Source organism: Fusarium mangiferae (assembly GCF_900044065.1).
Source record: "Fusarium mangiferae strain MRC7560 genome assembly, contig: FMAN_scaffold015, whole genome shotgun sequence".
In the NCBI taxonomy this organism is placed as follows: domain Eukaryota; kingdom Fungi; phylum Ascomycota; class Sordariomycetes; order Hypocreales; family Nectriaceae; genus Fusarium; species Fusarium mangiferae.
Genome location: NW_024573935.1, coordinates 1,260,409 through 1,277,746, shown reverse-complemented (window position 1 = coordinate 1,277,746; position 17,338 = coordinate 1,260,409). Strand labels below are relative to the sequence as shown.

Genomic DNA, 17,338 nt, shown 5'->3' with positions numbered 1-17,338 from the left:
CCTAGTGATCAGAGGCGACAGCTAGCTCTGGAGCTTAACGCAACGAAGCTACAGTGCTATATAATTGATCAGGCATAGCGTCCTCATGGCATTTATATTTTGCAAGCATTCCAAGGACGGATATCGCTTATTTGCTGTCACTAGATGCTGTTCCACGTGGGCAATCAACAAATGTCATACCTTATTCTGTAACATGCTAAAGATTTAGTACAGGTGGTGGCTTGCTTCTAGGGCCCTTTCCAGCCGGTAGCTCCGCTTTGGACTGAGTCTCGACACAATAGACCTTGGTTGACTAGCTTCATCCTGTCTGGTCAAAGCTGGGGTAAAATCTGGGGTAACTGGATGTAGGCATAGCGCGAATGTTATGTGGCCTGACATTTGATGCATTACTCGGACGTGATTGAAGCTGAATGGCCAGGACTCGACCTCCCCACCAACTCCAAGGCTTCCCCTGAATTAGCGACGAGACTATTGAACGCCCACAATTGAAGCCCCATCCCATGTTCCTGCGCCCGTTGACTCTTAAGCGCAGAATGGTCCCAGTCTCTCGTCCCTTTGCCGGAGGTGCTCTCATCGACGGCCAATATGGCTTTATCGGCGACCATCGAGAAGGACATTGCTATCGCATGTATATGTTCTACTCTAATTTTATCAAGATGCGGCTATCGTATTTATCACTGGTGCAAGGGCCATGCAGGTTCCCATAGAATCTGGCATGCCGATGATATTTACATGGCCATCGCTCTGCTGCCTCTTATATCGCGCACCGTCTGCATCACTTTATCATTCCTTTTGAACCCCTCCAGCTCACGCGAGCCTGTAACGGAAGACGAGGCGGCAGCTCAGCACCTAACTGTCCAGGAGCTTGAACATGATCGGATCGTCGGACTACAACTACTAGTTGGCACCCGATTGAGTTACACTCTGATGTAAGACTCCTTCTGTGGATATCTAGTCGCTTACTGAGACGCACAGTCTTTGGATTCTGAAAGCTGCTCTGCTTTCATTCTACTCTCGTTTCGTTCGGGTGACAAGCTGGGGCAAGGCAACAGTCAAGGTGCTATGGTGCCTCTTGTTTGTTTCTTGTCTTGTTGTTATTGTATCGATATTAGCCGAATGTCGCCCTATGTCTTTGTAAGTGCATCATGGCTGTCTGGCTGTTCATTGTTAACCTTTGCAGGATGTGGAGGCTCACTTCTAAGGAAACGCGTACGTCGACATTTTCTTGTCGCTCTGCGATAGTAACCCTGATGTACCACTCAGACTGACAAATAACAGAACCTGTGTGCCAGAAAGGAATGGTTTACTTCTGGGCCCTGGCAGTAGGCAATATCAGCACAGATATTGCGTTACTGATACTGCCTTTCCCGACCCTCGCAGTGGCAAGATTGAACACGAGGACGTAAGTCAACGTCACGGCTCTTGTGGACATTACGCTTACAATTGCCAGTAAGATCCAACTTGGAGTCTTGTTCAGTATTGGTCTCTTGGTCATTGCCATCACAATTGTGCGAATACCGCTCATCCTCAACGATGCCATGTCACAAAAGGCTCGGTCCACTGTAAGTGTTTCCCGCCGGAGCTCACTCATACAAACTTGGAGTCTAACATCAATTAGTGGGCGACTATAGAAATTCTCTGCAGTTGCATTGTGGCAAACACGCCTTTCTTTTACGGGCTCCTGAGAGAGCTTGGGCAGCACAAGGGTACACAACCTTCAGCCACCGATCCGAGTAGATCAGAAGGTCCATTCTATCTGCAGAGCAAAGGAGCAGATCACCGCTCCTATGAACTGCAGGCTGCAAACAGTGATGGGAATAATAATTCACAGGAATTGATCATAATGCCATAATAATGTATCTCCTTAACTAATATTACCTATAAAACCGAGAAGCATCCAGCAATCGCTCACGCGTAATTTTGTTCACCAGTGCGAGGTGTCTTTGGCTCTGGAGGGAGCTCAGCTTGTAAAGTCTGATTACTGCATGTGCTGCGAGTCATTAAACCACTCCCTCTTCTGCTTGCCTTCTCCAAGGGCCGCTTCGGGGACGCCTTGCAATTCTTCGAGATTATCCAATACAGCCAAGATGCAAAAGACAGAGTCCGCAACCTTTCATGAAACTTTAATAGTAGTCCATTTGAACTTGCAACTGTAACTCCAATCATATCCTGTTCTGATTGTAGATCAGCTAAGATCGAGATAACTTCGGGTTTGTTCACTTATTCAGCACTATGTGTTCCGATTAAACCTGGTTATGCACATCGAAATGTCCCATGTTCATCCATGCTTCTTCAGCTACTTGTTTAGCAAAGTTCCACCGGTACTGAGTTTCTGTCGACCAACCACTCGACTGTCTTGTGCTAAAGGAGCCTCTCTTCCCGCCTCCTACAACCTTCGAAAATGACAGTAAAATCGGCATTACAACGATGGAGCGTATAACCTCCACGGTGATACTTTTTGCAGTTGTAATTTTCGGAGCTTCGACAATTTGGAACTGGAGCCAAGACCCGATTCGACCGCCGTACCCGGGCCCATGAGCCTGCGTTTCATACGGGATCCGAACAATGCTACGAGCCGCGCTCAGGGCAGCTTGCAAGGCCAGAAATGGAAGAATGGCTTACAAGATTGGAGTGAAGACGAGAAAGATCCTCTATGCTTTGGATGACACGCGGGTCGAGTCCAACATAGATATGACAGAAAGTGTTTACACCAGACATACCAGAGGGGGTATTCATGGTCAGCGGAACACCATTTACATTTATTTCTCTCCTCTCAATACAAAAGTCTCTGGCACTTCTATGTTCTCGGGGTTAAATTCCCGGGATGGCGTCCTCGTTATGATACAGAACCCTACTGAGCAACCTTGGGCTAAATCCGAGCCTTTAATACCGCGCGTCTAACCTCAAAGACCAGCATCACAAGGGTGAATCAAATTTGTCTTTGAGTTCATGATCGTCGGGGTTGGAACCTTGGACGGGCGATTAGTCAAATCCCCAACGTGGTTGAGTTATCGGTACTTCTGTGACCGACATTCCGCATGAACGCTTTTAGAACGCTGCGTAGATATGTTTTCGAATCGAGTCATCAATTCGACCCCTCAAAACCACCGTTCCATTCATTTGTACTCTGGTCAATTGTCAGACCATGTCTAACTAGGAGCGAAGTTGCAGCCATCATCCACGGCAAACATTTAAACTCAAATGATCTGCATGTAAAACCTCCGATGATGCCGAAATTGCAGGGTCATCAACCCAAGGGTTCATCGGGAAGTCAAAGCTCGAGTGGTGCTTTGACAACTGCCGGCTCAGAGTCGTATCTGCGTGGTCGTAATTAACGCATTAAACTCAATTTCCCCTGCTGATCTGCTCAATTCAGGCACATTGTAACAATGCTACATGATGATAAACATGCGGTAATTACATCTGTGACGTACCAACAAAGTAAATTTGAGCATCGGCACATGCAAATGCAATGCTCTATGGGTTAAAATGAGGTGCTGCCCAGTCAGTTGTTTCTGAGCATGTGGCATTCATTCATTCAGGCCATGATGTTGTTTTCACTCGTTCTTTGCACTCTTGTGCTATCAGCATTCGCTTCACCGTCTACACCCATCTCTGAGCAGAAATTAGGAGGCTTGCGGTATCCCAAACAGCGCGGCAAACATTATGACTACACCGGTTTTGAGCCCAGCCAGAAGAAACGCGCGGATGATATCATTGATATGTTTCGCTTTGCGTGGAATGGATACTACGAGCATGCGTTCCCTCATGATTCTTTGAGACCAAAGTATAACAACTACACGGATGATCGTAATGGATGGGGCGTCACTGCTGTCGATGGTCTTGATACTGCGATTTTGATGGAGCAGACGGATATTGTGGAGATTATTCTTGACTTTATCCCGACTATCAACTTTACCAAGACGAACACGCCTCAACCTACGTCTGTTAGTTTGTTTGAGACAAACATTCGATATCTGGGTGGATTGTTGAGTGCCTATGATCTTCTCAAAGGGCCATTCAAGCATCTCAAAGTCAACAAGGATAACGTTGACGCGCTTCTAAAGCAAGCTACTACACTGGCCGACACGTTGAAGTTTGCTTTTGACACGCCATCGGGAATTCCTTTCGGGTCGCTCTGGATTGAGAACCAGACATCCACCAACGAGGACAGCCTCGAGGATGGAACTGCCTACGCTGGTCTGGCTGCTATGGGCACTCTTGTCCTTGAATGGCAGCACCTTTCTGATCTGACTGGCGATCCTCAATATGGTAAACTGGCCAATCGCGCAGAGTCGTATTGGCTCTCCCCATCTTCCGAGGTCTGGCCTGGTCTGACTGGAGGTCGTTTCAGTCTCAAAACGGGTGAAATTCTCGATGAGTATGGCGGATGGACGTCGGGTAATGACTCAGCCTACGAGTACCTCATCAAGATGTATGTGTATGACCCAGACAGGTTCAGCCATTACGGTGAGCGTTTCACTCTGGCGGCCGACTCTACCATCAAGCATCTGATCTCTCATCCATCGTCACGACCCGACTTGACCATGGCAGCCGCTTTTACTGGTACCCAACAAGTCAATTACACCGAATTCCTCGCATGTTTCATCGGCGGATCATTCATTCTCGGAAGTTCAGCCCTAGACCGCCCAGACTGGCTCGACTACGGCCTCTCCTTCAGCGAATACTGCGCCAACGGCTACCGCTACACAGCATCCGGCATCGGCCCGACCCTCTACAGCTGGGATCTCAACGAGCTCGCGCAGCCCGAGAACAAGAACCAGACGCTCTTCTACGAGCGCGCGGGCTTCTTCATTCAGGAGGGAATCTTCTCGGGCGGCCAGGCACCCGAGGCCGTGGAGAGCTGGTACTACGCGTACCAGAAGACGCACGACCAGTACTGGCGCGACGTGGCGTGGGCGTACACCCTAGCGCAGAACAGGACGATGCGCGTTGGCGGGGGGTTCGCTAGCATCAACAACGTGCTGTCTCCGTCTGGCGACGGAGTGCGCGGTGGCATCATGGCTAGCTTCATGCTCGCCGAGACGCTCAAGTACATGTGGCTGATCCAGACGGAGAACAAGGGCGAATGGGATGTCCTGGAGGGAGGGGAGAATCTGTTTGTTTACAACACTGAGGCTCACCCGCTGCGAGTCGCTGCGAAGAAGCCTGTTTAACCTTGTTTTTAGAGATTCAGCCTAGCATTGAGCGTGGCGCTTTTTGGCGTCTCACTGCCTCCGCCGGTAGATTCAGTATCCGACGGAGGCGCAGGCGAGCTTAAAACATTGTTTTGTATCAATAGAAAATGTCTAATTGCGGGCTTTGCCAATATCAGCTGAACCAACCTCTTTTCCGTGACCTTTTGGCTCATTATGTGTCAGAAGACGGTGAAGTGGCTTCCCTGTTTCGCTTAAAAACACCCAATATTGTCTGGTTGGCGCTGCCAAGAGCCCCATAAGGCTGATGTGCCTCAAAGCATATTGGGTGAAGGGAATGTGCGTTTTCAGCTTTGGCTACTAGCGCATAATAAGCTCAAAGGGATGACCCTACTGCCGGGTCTAGATTCTGGGAGGGGAAGAGGGAGCTTGCCGAGCTGAGAGAGTGCATGTATATAAGGCAATGGCTAAATCTTGTGTTACGGCGGCATCTGCAGAAAAGAGCATCATAAGAGATATTGGCCATTGCCCTCTGTACTCCATTAAACTTCTTTCTTGCAATTGCTTCCGACCTCACACCGTCACCATGCGCCTGCTCAAAGGCCTTGTACTAGGTCTGCTCCTCGAGAGAGGTCTAGGCCAGACAGATACTCAGCCAGACGGTGACAGTATTGCAACTGTTGCCGACCCTGTCGAGACAGACCCCGCAGATGTCCCTGCTCCTGACCCGACTGTCCCATCAGATGGCGGTGCGCTCGATTGAAGCATTTACTTAACTCCTGCTAACAGGAACCAGACACTCCTTCAGATCCCCCAGACCCAGCAGATGATGGACCGACGATCACGTTAGATGACCCTCAGCCCACTGACGATGGATCCGATGCCAGAATCCCCGCTCCAGATCCCACTGATCAACCTACCGATGTTGAAGACCCTTCAGCCATTCCTGATGATCCTGCCGAGACAAATACAGATGATGAACAGCAAGCTCCCACTGATCAGCCCGCCCCAACCGACACTGAGCCCGCGCCCGCCCCAACAGACGTCGATGCCACCCAGACCGATGAGGAGACTCCCCAAGAGACAGATACCAATGGTGAGGAAGCTACGCAAACAGATGGTGACACCGATGCGACACCCGTCGTTCCAACAGAAGCCTTGAACTCGGCGGCCGAAGAGACCCCAGAGGCAACCCCTCTGGCATCCGACACCGCAGACGATCAAGTTCCACAAACGACCGAAGAGCCATCGGATGAAGAGACCGAAGAACCAACCGCTGACTCTGAGCCAGAGGAGTCCACCCAGCAGAAGACAAGAAATCTTGTAGCACCGACAAACACTGAGAATAGCGATGCGAAAACGACTGATGGCGATGGTAATTATTCACCTGCTCCTTATGCTAGTCCGACTGGAGGGGATGAGGCCGAGCAGACGGGCGATAGTGAACAGACCGCTGATGGAACAACCCGCAAAGCTGCAGCTACAGGTAGTGGAGGCAAGGAGGAGAAGACTACGCTTGCTACTTCCAAGGGCGCTGCGCCGACTTCGCCCGCTCAGGATTACGCAATTGATCTGAAAGAAGCTGATCTAGGCGACTACGCCGAGTTCCAAGGCGCAGGCGAGAAGACAGTCGTGTAAGTTCCCCATACCCTTTCTACCCCACGACTTGATCCATTAACTCCACCAGTGTTCTCAAACCCCCTCCCAACACCGAAGCAAAGTGCGATCTACCCCCCACAAGCGACGAAGACGTCCCCGAGGGTGAAGACGTGCGCGTCGTGCTCGCCGTGAAAATCGCAGACCTCAAGAAGGGCGTCAAGTCCGGTAATCGCTTGCAAATGCTCGTTGACGGTTCGACTGTCTATGATAAGGAGCTCCTGGGCACTGGGGATGAAGAGGAGAGTATTTCGAGTGATAAGTTCAGGGCTGCGCTGGATCAGAAGGTTAATGTTATTCATAAGGCGGGTGATAAGCCGGTGCAGGTTACGATTCAGGATGCGAATATTAGGAGTGCTGTTAGTGCGGGAAGTAGAGGGGGGAGTGGAGGAGGGTCTGGTTCTGGGGATGACGGTGATAACTCTGGTGATGGTGGCGATGGTGATAGCGGCTCTGGCGGCGGTGGAAGCGGAAGTGGTAGTGGAGGTGGCAGTGGAGGCAGCTCAGGCGATGGCGACAGCTCGGGCGGAGGTGCATCCGAGAGCGCCTCAGGAACCGGAGACGAGAGCTCATCCCCGTCAAGTGTCTCTGGCGGCGATGGTCAAACCAACGTTGCTGGCAAGAACTTCATGGTCGGCGAGGTTCTCATCTACGCCCTTCCTCTCGCCCTTGCTCTCGTGGGATGAGCCCACACAACATATTAGACGTTCTTGTATCTAGTTCTTGGGGATGTAGTTGAAGTTGTACAGGTTGCCAAGCTATTGGATTAATAATGTTAATGCTTTGCTCGAGTCAATGATTCAGTAGCATGTCACGGTTTGCATAATTACTTGATCAGGGCTGTGGTTACCCACTCTACTTCATATGACTTTCATCTGTTAAAAAGCATGCTGCTGATATGAGCCTTGGTACTCTTGTCCTGTTGTACGTGCTGTCGAAGGGGGCTGTCACAGATACTGGCAAAGCCTGAGGCTTGAAAGCGGCAGCGGGGAAAGGCATGTAGCGATCCCTCAGATCTGTAAATAGACGATAGACAGATCTCCTGCTAATTACGTTTAAACTGTAGTTATACCCATAGGTGAGCCCTCTCGTCCCAATATCTACATCCACGGTCTTTCCTTGAACACCAATTCTTAGCCTCCTCTTAATCGTAAAGTTATCTCGACTCAGTTTCCCCTTCCAATACAACTCATTTCCAACTCTACCCAAGTTCATGTCTTCGGAATATAGTTGCTAGAGTAAATGCAATTACTAGAGCCACAATCCTGAATCTTCTTGCGATACGTACTTCCGTCTTTTCTACTAAACGTTCTCCATTCGCAGCAAGCGACGAGGACACGATCGGAGCCCGCTGCGGATCGGACTGTAGTGGTTTCCATCACGCACATCCTGAAAGGCTTAAGATATCAGTTTAATAGTGTTGCCAATATAGTGTTTGGGCGGTCGATATCTTTAAATCTTTAGGGGGAAGGTTTTATTGCTCGGGGAGAGGCTGCTATTTATCCTTTTTGGCAGTTCGTGATGGGGCATCTACAGCGAACATGTAAGCTTCTATGTGTTTTCTGAAACAAGACATGATCACGAAGCATAAATTTGTCGCTTATCATCAAAATCGCATTGAATCATCTTTAAATACGTGATGCAGCCCTTTTGTAGGCTAGCATTCAGATGAATCAGACTTCGATGTGGCACCGCGTCACTCTTAAGAGCCACAAAAAGTCACGCGATACGGTCGTCAGCATACATTCACGTTGAAATAGGGTGATACAGATCCTTTGTGCCTCTCCAGAATATCCCTGCGTTGTGGGACCGGGACGCCCATGTTCATCACATTACAATTAGTCCATCCATCTTCGTAACAAGAGATGCATCACTCTTTGATCTGTTACACTGGGTACGCCGGCTTCCTCAGCTTTCTGATTCACTTATTTACACAAGTCACTTGACCAAATGTGGTGAGCAACCAGCCAAAGGTCTAGTGCCTTCCTCCAGAGAATGCAATCCATGTAGTAAGGCGATTCAGCCTGATAATAGTACTAATGCAGGTTTTTCTCTGAGCTTTATTAACGTCTATTACGCCTTTACAGCATTCTTGCTCAAGAACTCCTGACTAAACGCGTAGTCAGTATACCCCTTCGCTATCTTTGGAGTATAAAAGTACGTCCTATCATAACCCTCCAACCCAACACCAGCCTTCAACCGAAACACAAGATCCGGATTGGCGACAAAATATCTTCCAAACGCAATCAGAACTTCAAAATCCTTGTACATCTCATCAACAGCTATCTTAGCTGAATCACTCTTGAAACCACCCGATAGAATCACAGGACTTGTGTTGTTCCACAGTTCAACAATCCACTGAACTGTGCGTTGCCCACCGCAATCAGCATCATCATTACCGCGTATACGAGCTTCGATGAGATGCAGGTATGCTAGGCCAAGTGGTTTGAGCTGTTCGATGAGATAACAGAAGTGAGGATCTGGGTCGTCCATGAGCATGCCTAGAAAGTCGCTGTAGGGACTTAGACGCATTCCAATCTTATCGGCTCCTATGGCTGCGATGACGGCTTTTGTGACTTCGATGTGAAATCTAGCTCGGTTCTCGATACTTCCTCCCCAACGATCCGTACGTTTGTTGCAAGTGTCCTGTAAGAACTGATCGGGTAGATACCCATTTGCACCGTGGATCTCAACACCGTCGAAACCCGCTGCAATGGCATTTCTCGCAGCAGAGACATAGTCCTTTATGGCAGTCTGGATATCATCCTCTGTCATTTCTTGTGGAGTCGCCATCGATGGCTCTGCCGAAACAGCGCTACTAGAAATAAGAGGGTAACCTTTCCTCCGGAGAACATAGGGGTTGCCAGCTCGTCCTTGATGCCAGAGCTGACAAAAGACTTTGCAGCCCTTTTCATGAATTGCGTCGGTTATACTGCGCCACGCTGTGACTTGAGCGCCGGACCAGATTCCAGGCGCGTTGTCGGAACCGGCTGTGCTTTCGGATATAAAAGTTGCTTCGCTGATGATGAGAGTGCCAGGCGTTGATGCGCGTTGTTCGTAGTATTCTATTCACTGCAGTTAGCTTTGCTTATCGATCAGCGGCTAAGAGCTTGTTTTCCTGCTACTGACCTCTCGTCATGGAAGTTGGGCAATGATCATCGTCGCAGCGGTATCTGGTCAGAGGTGCCATTACAATTCGGTGCTCCAGTGAAGTTGACCCAACGGCCAATGGCTCAAATACTCGTGACATGATGCCTCTATCCGCAAAGAATATGTTGTCAATACGATCAGCTTTCGAACCAAGTATCGCATTAATCACGGTAATGAAAAGACAGTCATGGTGGTATTGAACCCCCTGCAATAAATATGTATGCCCCCAATACGGAGTACATACCCACCGATTCATTTGTCCCACCACTAAGCTCCTCGGTGGGTATATCCACCCTTATCACAATAACCCCGAAAACTTATCCAAACGTCGGAACAGAAGATGCCGATACAAAACTTCTCTACGCCAGCCGCTTTATTCCCGACAGGGACATTCTTGGCCGACGGGGACCTTTGCAAATGCGCTCGTGTCTCGTCGAATGAACACAAGGCGGGGGATTCGGGAATAAGGGTTCCTGACGGGAAATATGCGAGCTGGAGAGTTTGATGATGACATTGCAAAATTGATCATCGTTTCTTTCTTGAGTGGAGGTTGTTGCGTGTCAAAAATAAGGACTTCGGGGGAGGCGATTATCTCCCTCCTCTCATTGTATACTTTCTACCTTATTTCACGGGGAAAGCACTATTTTCCAAATCATCACCACCATGAATACTGATACCAAGCTCGATGTGGATACATCTACCGACAGAATCACCGCTTGGGGAGGTACTACGCAGATACCATCTCAAGTTGCCAATGATGAGAAAATACAAATCGCCAACATCGACAGCGGTTCCAGCACTCAAATAGCAGACCAAAGCGACGCCGAAAGCATAGGCGGCCAACGCAACAGCGACCTCCCCCGAAAACGCCTCCTAATCTCCATAACCGCCCTATCAGTATGCCTCTTCGTATCGTTCCTCGACCAGACAAGCGTGTCAACGGCTACACCCTCTGTAGCTGGCGAGCTCCAAACAGGGACTTCGACGTCATGGATAGGAACTTCATTTTTGATAGCGTCGACGGCATTTCAGCTTATCAACGGCCGACTCTCGGATATTTTTGGCCGGAAGAATATGCTGTTGCTTTGTTTGTTTCTTATGGGGGCTGGTGATTTGGCTTGTGGCTTTGCAAAGACGCCGGTGCAGTTGTACGTCTTTCGGTCGATTGCTGGTGTTGGTGGTGGGGGGATTAATAGCTTGGTCATGATTATCGTGAGTGATATCACATCACTGCAAAATCGTGGGTATTATCAAGGTAAGTAAGCCATGCGTCGATTTTGGTCTCGACATTGACAACAGTCAGGAATGCTGGGAGCCATCATCGCCCTCGCCAATGGCGTTGGACCTTTCTTAGGCGGTGCAATTGTTCAATCTGCGACTTGGCGATGGGTTTTCTGGATGATACCCATAATCACTCTGCCTACTACAGCAATTATCTGGTTCTACCTCCCTCTCAAGCATCGATCTGGGGAATACATGGAGAAGATAAAAAAGATCGACTACGGAGGCATCATTCTCAACATCGCATCGACACTACTACTTCTGATCCCGATATCTGGAGGAGGCGTCACTTATGCCTGGACATCAGCTTTCTTCATCGCCACCGTCATCATCAGTATCTTTCTAGCCGTCCTCTTTGTTCTATTCGAATGGAAATTGGCAAAACTACCGATTATGCCTCTTCGACTCTACCGCGCGCCTCACTGCTGGGCGCTGTACCTGCAGTCTTTCCTGACGGGTCTGGCTTACTTCGGCAACTTCTTTTATCTACCGCTGTACTTCCAATCGGTACTCGGATATGACGCGCTGGTTGCAGGCGCTCTCATTCTAGCAGTGGTCATTCCGACATCACTCACGTCTATCCTTTCAGGGCAGTACATGAGTCGCGTGGGGAGCTACATGCACTGCATCCTGGCTGGATTTGCGCTCTGGACGCTCGGGAATGGCCTCACCCTCCTTTTTGATCGGGAGACAAATCTGGGTCCGCTGATCGCCATTCTCATCGTTGAGGGCGCGGGTATTGGGTTTACTCTGCAGCCTACGCTCGTTGGGATGTACGCGAATGGTCGCAGCGAGGACAGAGCAGTAACGACGGGTTTACGAAACTTTATCCGCACAATCGGCGGCGCTTTCGGAGTAGTCATCTCGGGTGTTATCCTCTCTAACACGCTAAACAAAGAGCTTGGTGGGAGAGGTATCGTGTCCAACGACACGATTGCTCAATTGACGTCATCAACGTATTCGTTGAGCAGTATGGGCTTGTCGCAGCAGGATCGGGATATTATTTTAGATGCATACATGAAGGGTCTGTATTACATATTTGTCTTCTTTACGGTGTGCTCGGGATTGAGTCTGGTTCTGACGTTCTGGGTTGGAAACACGAGCCTCAAATCGCCAGCGAAAACTGAGGACGCGTCAGGTTCAACAGATCGAGAGATGACGGAGGATGAGAGGCCTGGGCGGGCTGATCTCGAAAAGGCACAGCGATAGGGATAGAGCTTTTTGAGTTGACGAAAGGAATAAAAGTTTTTGTCTGTAGTCTTGACTATTGCCCACGGGAATTGTTGGTGACTGAAGTGAAAACGCGTCGATTGAAGGCGGCCTGTTCATCAATGAGACGCGGATTTTGGCGGTGGGGATAAGGACTCTTCAGAATGCTAATAAGGGGCTATTGGCAGTACTAGAAATGACACACAAGATACGCCGACCATGGGGTTATTTTGTTAGCGCAGCAACTCGAAGACCCTTGCAAGACGAGGTACTCGGGTTCTGGTACTATCGCCACAGAAAGCCAAGTATCCTTTTAGGAGACTGACTCGGTGCACTTTTACCTGAATTAACAAGGATTTCGCTTGAGGCTCAAGGAACATACTATCATGATGACGCTGAAACCTGCATTTCTTGCTCAAGTAGGAATACTACTGCAATTTGCAGTAAAGAATACAGTAACTAAGTTGTAGCTTGGTAGGAGAGCCAAATTGTCTACTTACTCCGTACTTGTCACTGCTATAGTTGGCTGTTTATCCAATGCCTTGTGTTCTGTACTCATACCCTGTAGTTCATGAAATGCTGAAAGAGATTCTTCCCGTCCTAATCCGGTATAGCCTTGTCAACTGGGCGTTGAGTGATAAGCGGGAATAAACGGAGTCAAGAGCTTATCGTCCCCCAGCCATAATGCAACGTCCGTTATCTTCCCCGCGTTCCTTATCACAGACACGACTCATGACCCCGCGCTAGGGGCGTTTCCCTGACCCGGTCGGATATAGGAAGGTCGAAGGAGAGGTCGGCCCAAAATTCGCCGAAGGGTTTGCGGTAAGTTGGCCGGCATTGAGATAAGGCACTGACAGAGCTTGCTTATAGCCCAGCCATCAGTCCACTGTCTAACTGTGTTGATCCAAAAGTTTCATTCAGTCTAGCGTTACTGCCTATCATGCCTACAACTTTCGCCTCGCACCCCGATTACGGCTATGACCGTGACTTCAAGGGATATGGAGAGAAGGGTCTTGTCGGGCTGAAGTGGCCCAACAACGCCAAGATTGCTGTATCATTCGTCATAAATTACGAAGAGGTAAACCAACTGCATAAAAATGACCCGATAATTATATCTTCACTGCTAATACTGGTGTCATTAGGGCGGTGAGCGATGTGTTCAAAGTGGTGACGGAGTCTCAGAGACAAACCTCCGAGAACACCCTACATTACCACGCATGAACGAACGTGACCTCAACGGAGAGTCAGAGTATGAATACGGCTCTCGCGTTGGGTTCTGGCGATTGTTCAAGCTCTTCAACCAGCATAAGATGAAGTTCACTCTCTACGCTGTTGCACAAGCTGTCGAACAGCAGCCCGAAGTAGCTACTCGCTGCGTCGAAGAGGGCCATGATGTAGCTTCACACGCTTATCGCTGGGTGGATCACCATGATTGGTCTGTGGAAAAGGAGAAGGAGTACATCAAGAAGGGAATAACCAGTCTGAAGAGCCTGACGGGATATGCGCCCAAAGGATGGTACTACGGCCGTCCTTCGCCACACAGCCGTACCCTCATCCCTCAAGTCTACGAAGAAATGGGTGAAGAGCTCGTTTGGGCGAGCGATACATACGCCGACGACGTGCCATACTGGATTGATCTCCCCACCGAGCGAGAAAAGCCAGACCCTAAGGGCTGTCTCATGGTTCCGTACAGCTACGACTGCAATGATTTCAAGTTTCACGTGGTCACTGGCTTTCGCGATTCCACCAGTTTCTACACTCATCTCAAGAATGCATTCGATGTGCTGTACGAAGAGGGAGAGGCGGGTGAACCGAAGATGATGACTATTGGCTTGCATTGCCGTATTATTGGAAGACCGGGACGGTTCAAGGCCTTGAAGGATTTTGTCGAGTATATTGCGCAGAAGGATGGTGTTTGGGTTGCGACGAGGACGGAGATTGCTGAGGCATTTAGGGAGCAGTTCCCTTACAAGAAGGGTGAGTTAGCTTGATAGAATAGGTGAATGAATGGCTCAATAATCAGTTGCGTTCCAGCGATCTGTTTTGCCTTAACGACCGAAGAGAAGTCAATAATTTCGAGGACGACGACGAAAACATATTTAGCACGTGTTTTAATAGCTCGATAATTTAGACAATGCAAGACCGTCACTGTCCGCTAAAGTCCCAACCTTTACTTAGGTCCAAGTCCCCTTGTGACAAGTTCCAAACATCTTTAAAACCCTTCGCCGCCCCAGAAAATACATTAGAGGTGGATAGATCTGAAGCAGTAGGATCTTCGCCTAGCATCTCGTTCCACATATACCAGCCATGCCAACCACCAGGTGCTTCCTCATCAACCTCCATAAAAGCCTCTTTGACCGCATCGGAGACAAGATCACGCATTGTGATATCGTCCGTCTCATTGCTATTATGTGAAGTGGAGTTGGGCTGATGAGTTGATAATCCTGGGCTAGCACTGAAGCTTGGCCGGTCGAACTTGGTCTGTAGAGGAGGGGTTTGATGCACACCCATTCCGGTATCGCCAGACAGTCCACCAGGGCTCATGAGAGTCTTTAAAAGACTTCCTGAAAGGGCATCAAAGATGTCGCGATACTTGACAGCACCTGCCCATTTCTCACCAAATACAGTGAGACTTTGAGAACATGCTTGTGTAGCCTCGACGACGTGATAGCTGAATAGGCTCTTGTCCTTCCAGATACAGTACATCAGAGTAAGTCCTGCGACGAAACAGCTATGCAATGAGATCATGGTGTATGTAAGAGTTCTTTGCTGATTCAGTCGTTTGTATGCGATACAGACACATGCAGCTGATCGCGCTGTTGTGATGAATCGAGGATCGGTTGTGGCTAGAGATGGAAGTAGGACTGTGAAAAGGGCTAAGACCGCCTTGTGATATTGGCTACTGCCATTAGACTTACTCGCAAAGATGACATGAGAGGAGGTTACTTACAGGCTGTAAAAGTCACCCGCATCTTGATTGGTGCTCTCAGGGTCGTAGAGCCAAGTGATCTTGCCATTGTCTTTTGGTGACTGAGGCGTCGTCTGAATCCATTTATCGAGGTCTGCTCGTATAGATGCCATCTTCTGATCTAGCTTGACGCGTTCTTCGACTGGACCGGAGAAGATATCTTTGTCAACCCTGAAAACAGTGCGGTGAATACGTGACTGGATCTTTTCGAGCTTGATGATATGAATGAATGGTTCGACGTTACACCACTCCACTGCATGATCATCGCTTGCATAAGATACATGCGTCAAGTCCCAATATTCTCGTCCAGGGTTGGGCATCTAATATTTGTGAGACATGTTACTCTCATCGCAGGTGAGAGTGACTTACCGAAACATTGATGTCTCTATCAGATATGGCAAAGGCCCTTCCAAGAACTACACTTGTACCTCGATCAAGGCAATAACACGACCAAAACGCTCTCCGACGGATCTCCAAATCTCGGGCAATATCTGCACTTGGCGGTGGTCCTTGCCGCTCACGATGCAGACCAAGCTCAATACATAACGACACCGCATAGCGAACTTGACTCCACGCACCAGCTCCATAAGGCGATCTCTGGCCATGAACAGCAAGTAAGAGGAGAAACTGAACGGTAGCGAGATTGTGCTGCTCCAGGATATAATCCATCGGCTCAATTGCAGCTAGTAAGTGTTTCTCAGGATCGACTTGTGATGACTTGCGTGTGAGCTGTTCAAAGCGTGCAGCTATAGCATAGATGAGATGCATGATGCTTCGCTGGGTTATGGATAGAGCACCCTGCTGATACTGGACTTCAAAAAGTTCGGTGTACTTCTTCCTGTCTAGGATTGGCCATCGGGTATGCATTCGATCAAAGAATACGTCGAAGAGGTGGCGAGCTTCATCTGGGAATGGGAAGCCGTGAGATGGTTCGTCAGGGTGAAGATGGAGGGCTGGAGTTAAATTTTCGAGGTATGGGTCGACAGAAGGATTTGGTTGTCTTGGGAAATTGCTCTGACGGGTGATGCCATTTCTAGAATTGTGAAAGATGGATCGCTGTATCATGCGAGCAATGGCCGCTCCAGAGCTTGAACCAAGATACGATGGATCTGGCGTCGCTTCAGCTGTACCCGAGGCGCAGAGTGAAAGGTACGCGACACCATCAATGATAGAGTTGCGTTCATAGCCATCGAGATCTTCAGACACGGAACCGCGATGCGATGACGAGGACTCAGGATAAAGCTGTACATTAAGCACATCATTGTCTTGACCATCGACAACAGAAGACGGCTCCAAAGTCTCGAAATGATCTTGCGCATGATCCGGCAGTCGAGCCTCAAGAAATGCGATACGCTCTTCCAGGGCGTTGATGTATAGTGTCTTACCGCCTGGGTATTGTGGTCGAATTGTTCTCTCGTAGATACACGGAGTACCGACCCTTTCGCAGGACTTGCACGTTGGATTCGAGCCATCGCACTAGGATCTCGTGTAAGTATAACTGCTCCCGGGTGTGCAAGGCTGACTTACCCGCTGTTTACGTCTCTTGCATCGTTTGCAGGCCAGTGCTACGCGACCCTTGCGACCTGCAGTATCGGACTGCCGTCCAACGGGCCCCTGGTAAGTGTCAGTGAAACAAATCTGAAAGGCATCAAGAGTTACATACAAGACCATTAAGACGCGCTGGGAAACGGTCTCCAGTGGCAGTTCTGTTGTCGTCCATAGCTCTCATGTTGTTTATTCTGTATCATAATGTCAACAACTGTTCCAATGCCTCTCCCGGACGATGATTGGTTTCCCATATTGCCATAGGAGCCAGTCTTTCGTGAATCAGCCACTCGGTAGCTCCCATCCACTGTGTGAAGTTCTTGGTAACCGCAAAATCATGGCATCACTCACATGCAAGACACAATGCTCACTC

The 17,338-nt window shown here is 49.2% G+C and overlaps 7 protein-coding genes across 7 annotated transcripts; 5 read left to right on the top strand and 2 right to left on the bottom strand.

Moving 5' to 3' along the window:
• Window positions 1–585: 585 nt before the first annotated feature.
• On the top strand, window positions 586–1,852 carry FMAN_13057 (uncharacterized protein; the record flags this gene model as incomplete). Its single annotated transcript, XM_041823571.1, has 6 exons — window positions 586–929; window positions 976–1,134; window positions 1,181–1,209; window positions 1,279–1,402; window positions 1,451–1,562; window positions 1,619–1,852. The coding sequence occupies 6 exons, from the start codon at window positions 586–588 to the stop codon at window positions 1,850–1,852; spliced, it is 1,002 nt and encodes a 333-aa protein (XP_041689138.1).
• Window positions 1,853–3,548: 1,696 nt separating this feature from the next.
• FMAN_13056 (uncharacterized protein) lies at window positions 3,549–5,177 on the top strand (the record flags this gene model as incomplete). Its single annotated transcript, XM_041823570.1, has 1 exon — window positions 3,549–5,177. One exon carries the CDS (start codon window positions 3,549–3,551, stop codon window positions 5,175–5,177), a length of 1,629 nt encoding a protein of 542 aa, XP_041689137.1.
• A 565-nt stretch (window positions 5,178–5,742) lies between these two features.
• On the top strand, window positions 5,743–7,498 carry FMAN_13055 (uncharacterized protein; the record flags this gene model as incomplete). The annotated part of the gene is made up of 3 exons (XM_041823569.1): window positions 5,743–5,905; window positions 5,953–6,790; window positions 6,844–7,498. 3 exons carry the CDS (start codon window positions 5,743–5,745, stop codon window positions 7,496–7,498), a joined length of 1,656 nt encoding a protein of 551 aa, XP_041689136.1.
• Window positions 7,499–8,885: 1,387 nt separating this feature from the next.
• Window positions 8,886–10,062, bottom strand: FMAN_13054 (putative NADPH2 dehydrogenase chain OYE2; the record flags this gene model as incomplete). Its single annotated transcript, XM_041823568.1, has 2 exons — window positions 8,886–9,877; window positions 9,942–10,062. 2 exons carry the CDS (start codon window positions 10,060–10,062, stop codon window positions 8,886–8,888), a joined length of 1,113 nt encoding a protein of 370 aa, XP_041689135.1.
• Window positions 10,063–10,625: 563 nt separating this feature from the next.
• On the top strand, window positions 10,626–12,452 carry FMAN_13053 (uncharacterized protein; the record flags this gene model as incomplete). The annotated part of the gene is made up of 2 exons (XM_041823566.1): window positions 10,626–11,217; window positions 11,266–12,452. The coding sequence occupies 2 exons, from the start codon at window positions 10,626–10,628 to the stop codon at window positions 12,450–12,452; spliced, it is 1,779 nt and encodes a 592-aa protein (XP_041689134.1).
• A 940-nt stretch (window positions 12,453–13,392) lies between these two features.
• On the top strand, window positions 13,393–14,443 carry FMAN_13052 (uncharacterized protein; the record flags this gene model as incomplete). Its single annotated transcript, XM_041823565.1, has 2 exons — window positions 13,393–13,530; window positions 13,595–14,443. The coding sequence occupies 2 exons, from the start codon at window positions 13,393–13,395 to the stop codon at window positions 14,441–14,443; spliced, it is 987 nt and encodes a 328-aa protein (XP_041689133.1).
• Window positions 14,444–14,597: 154 nt separating this feature from the next.
• FMAN_13051 (uncharacterized protein) lies at window positions 14,598–17,149 on the bottom strand (the record flags this gene model as incomplete). Its single annotated transcript, XM_041823564.1, has 5 exons — window positions 14,598–15,351; window positions 15,403–15,740; window positions 15,790–16,896; window positions 16,948–17,034; window positions 17,084–17,149. The coding sequence occupies 5 exons, from the start codon at window positions 17,147–17,149 to the stop codon at window positions 14,598–14,600; spliced, it is 2,352 nt and encodes a 783-aa protein (XP_041689132.1).
• Between the last annotated feature and the right edge of the window lie 189 nt (window positions 17,150–17,338).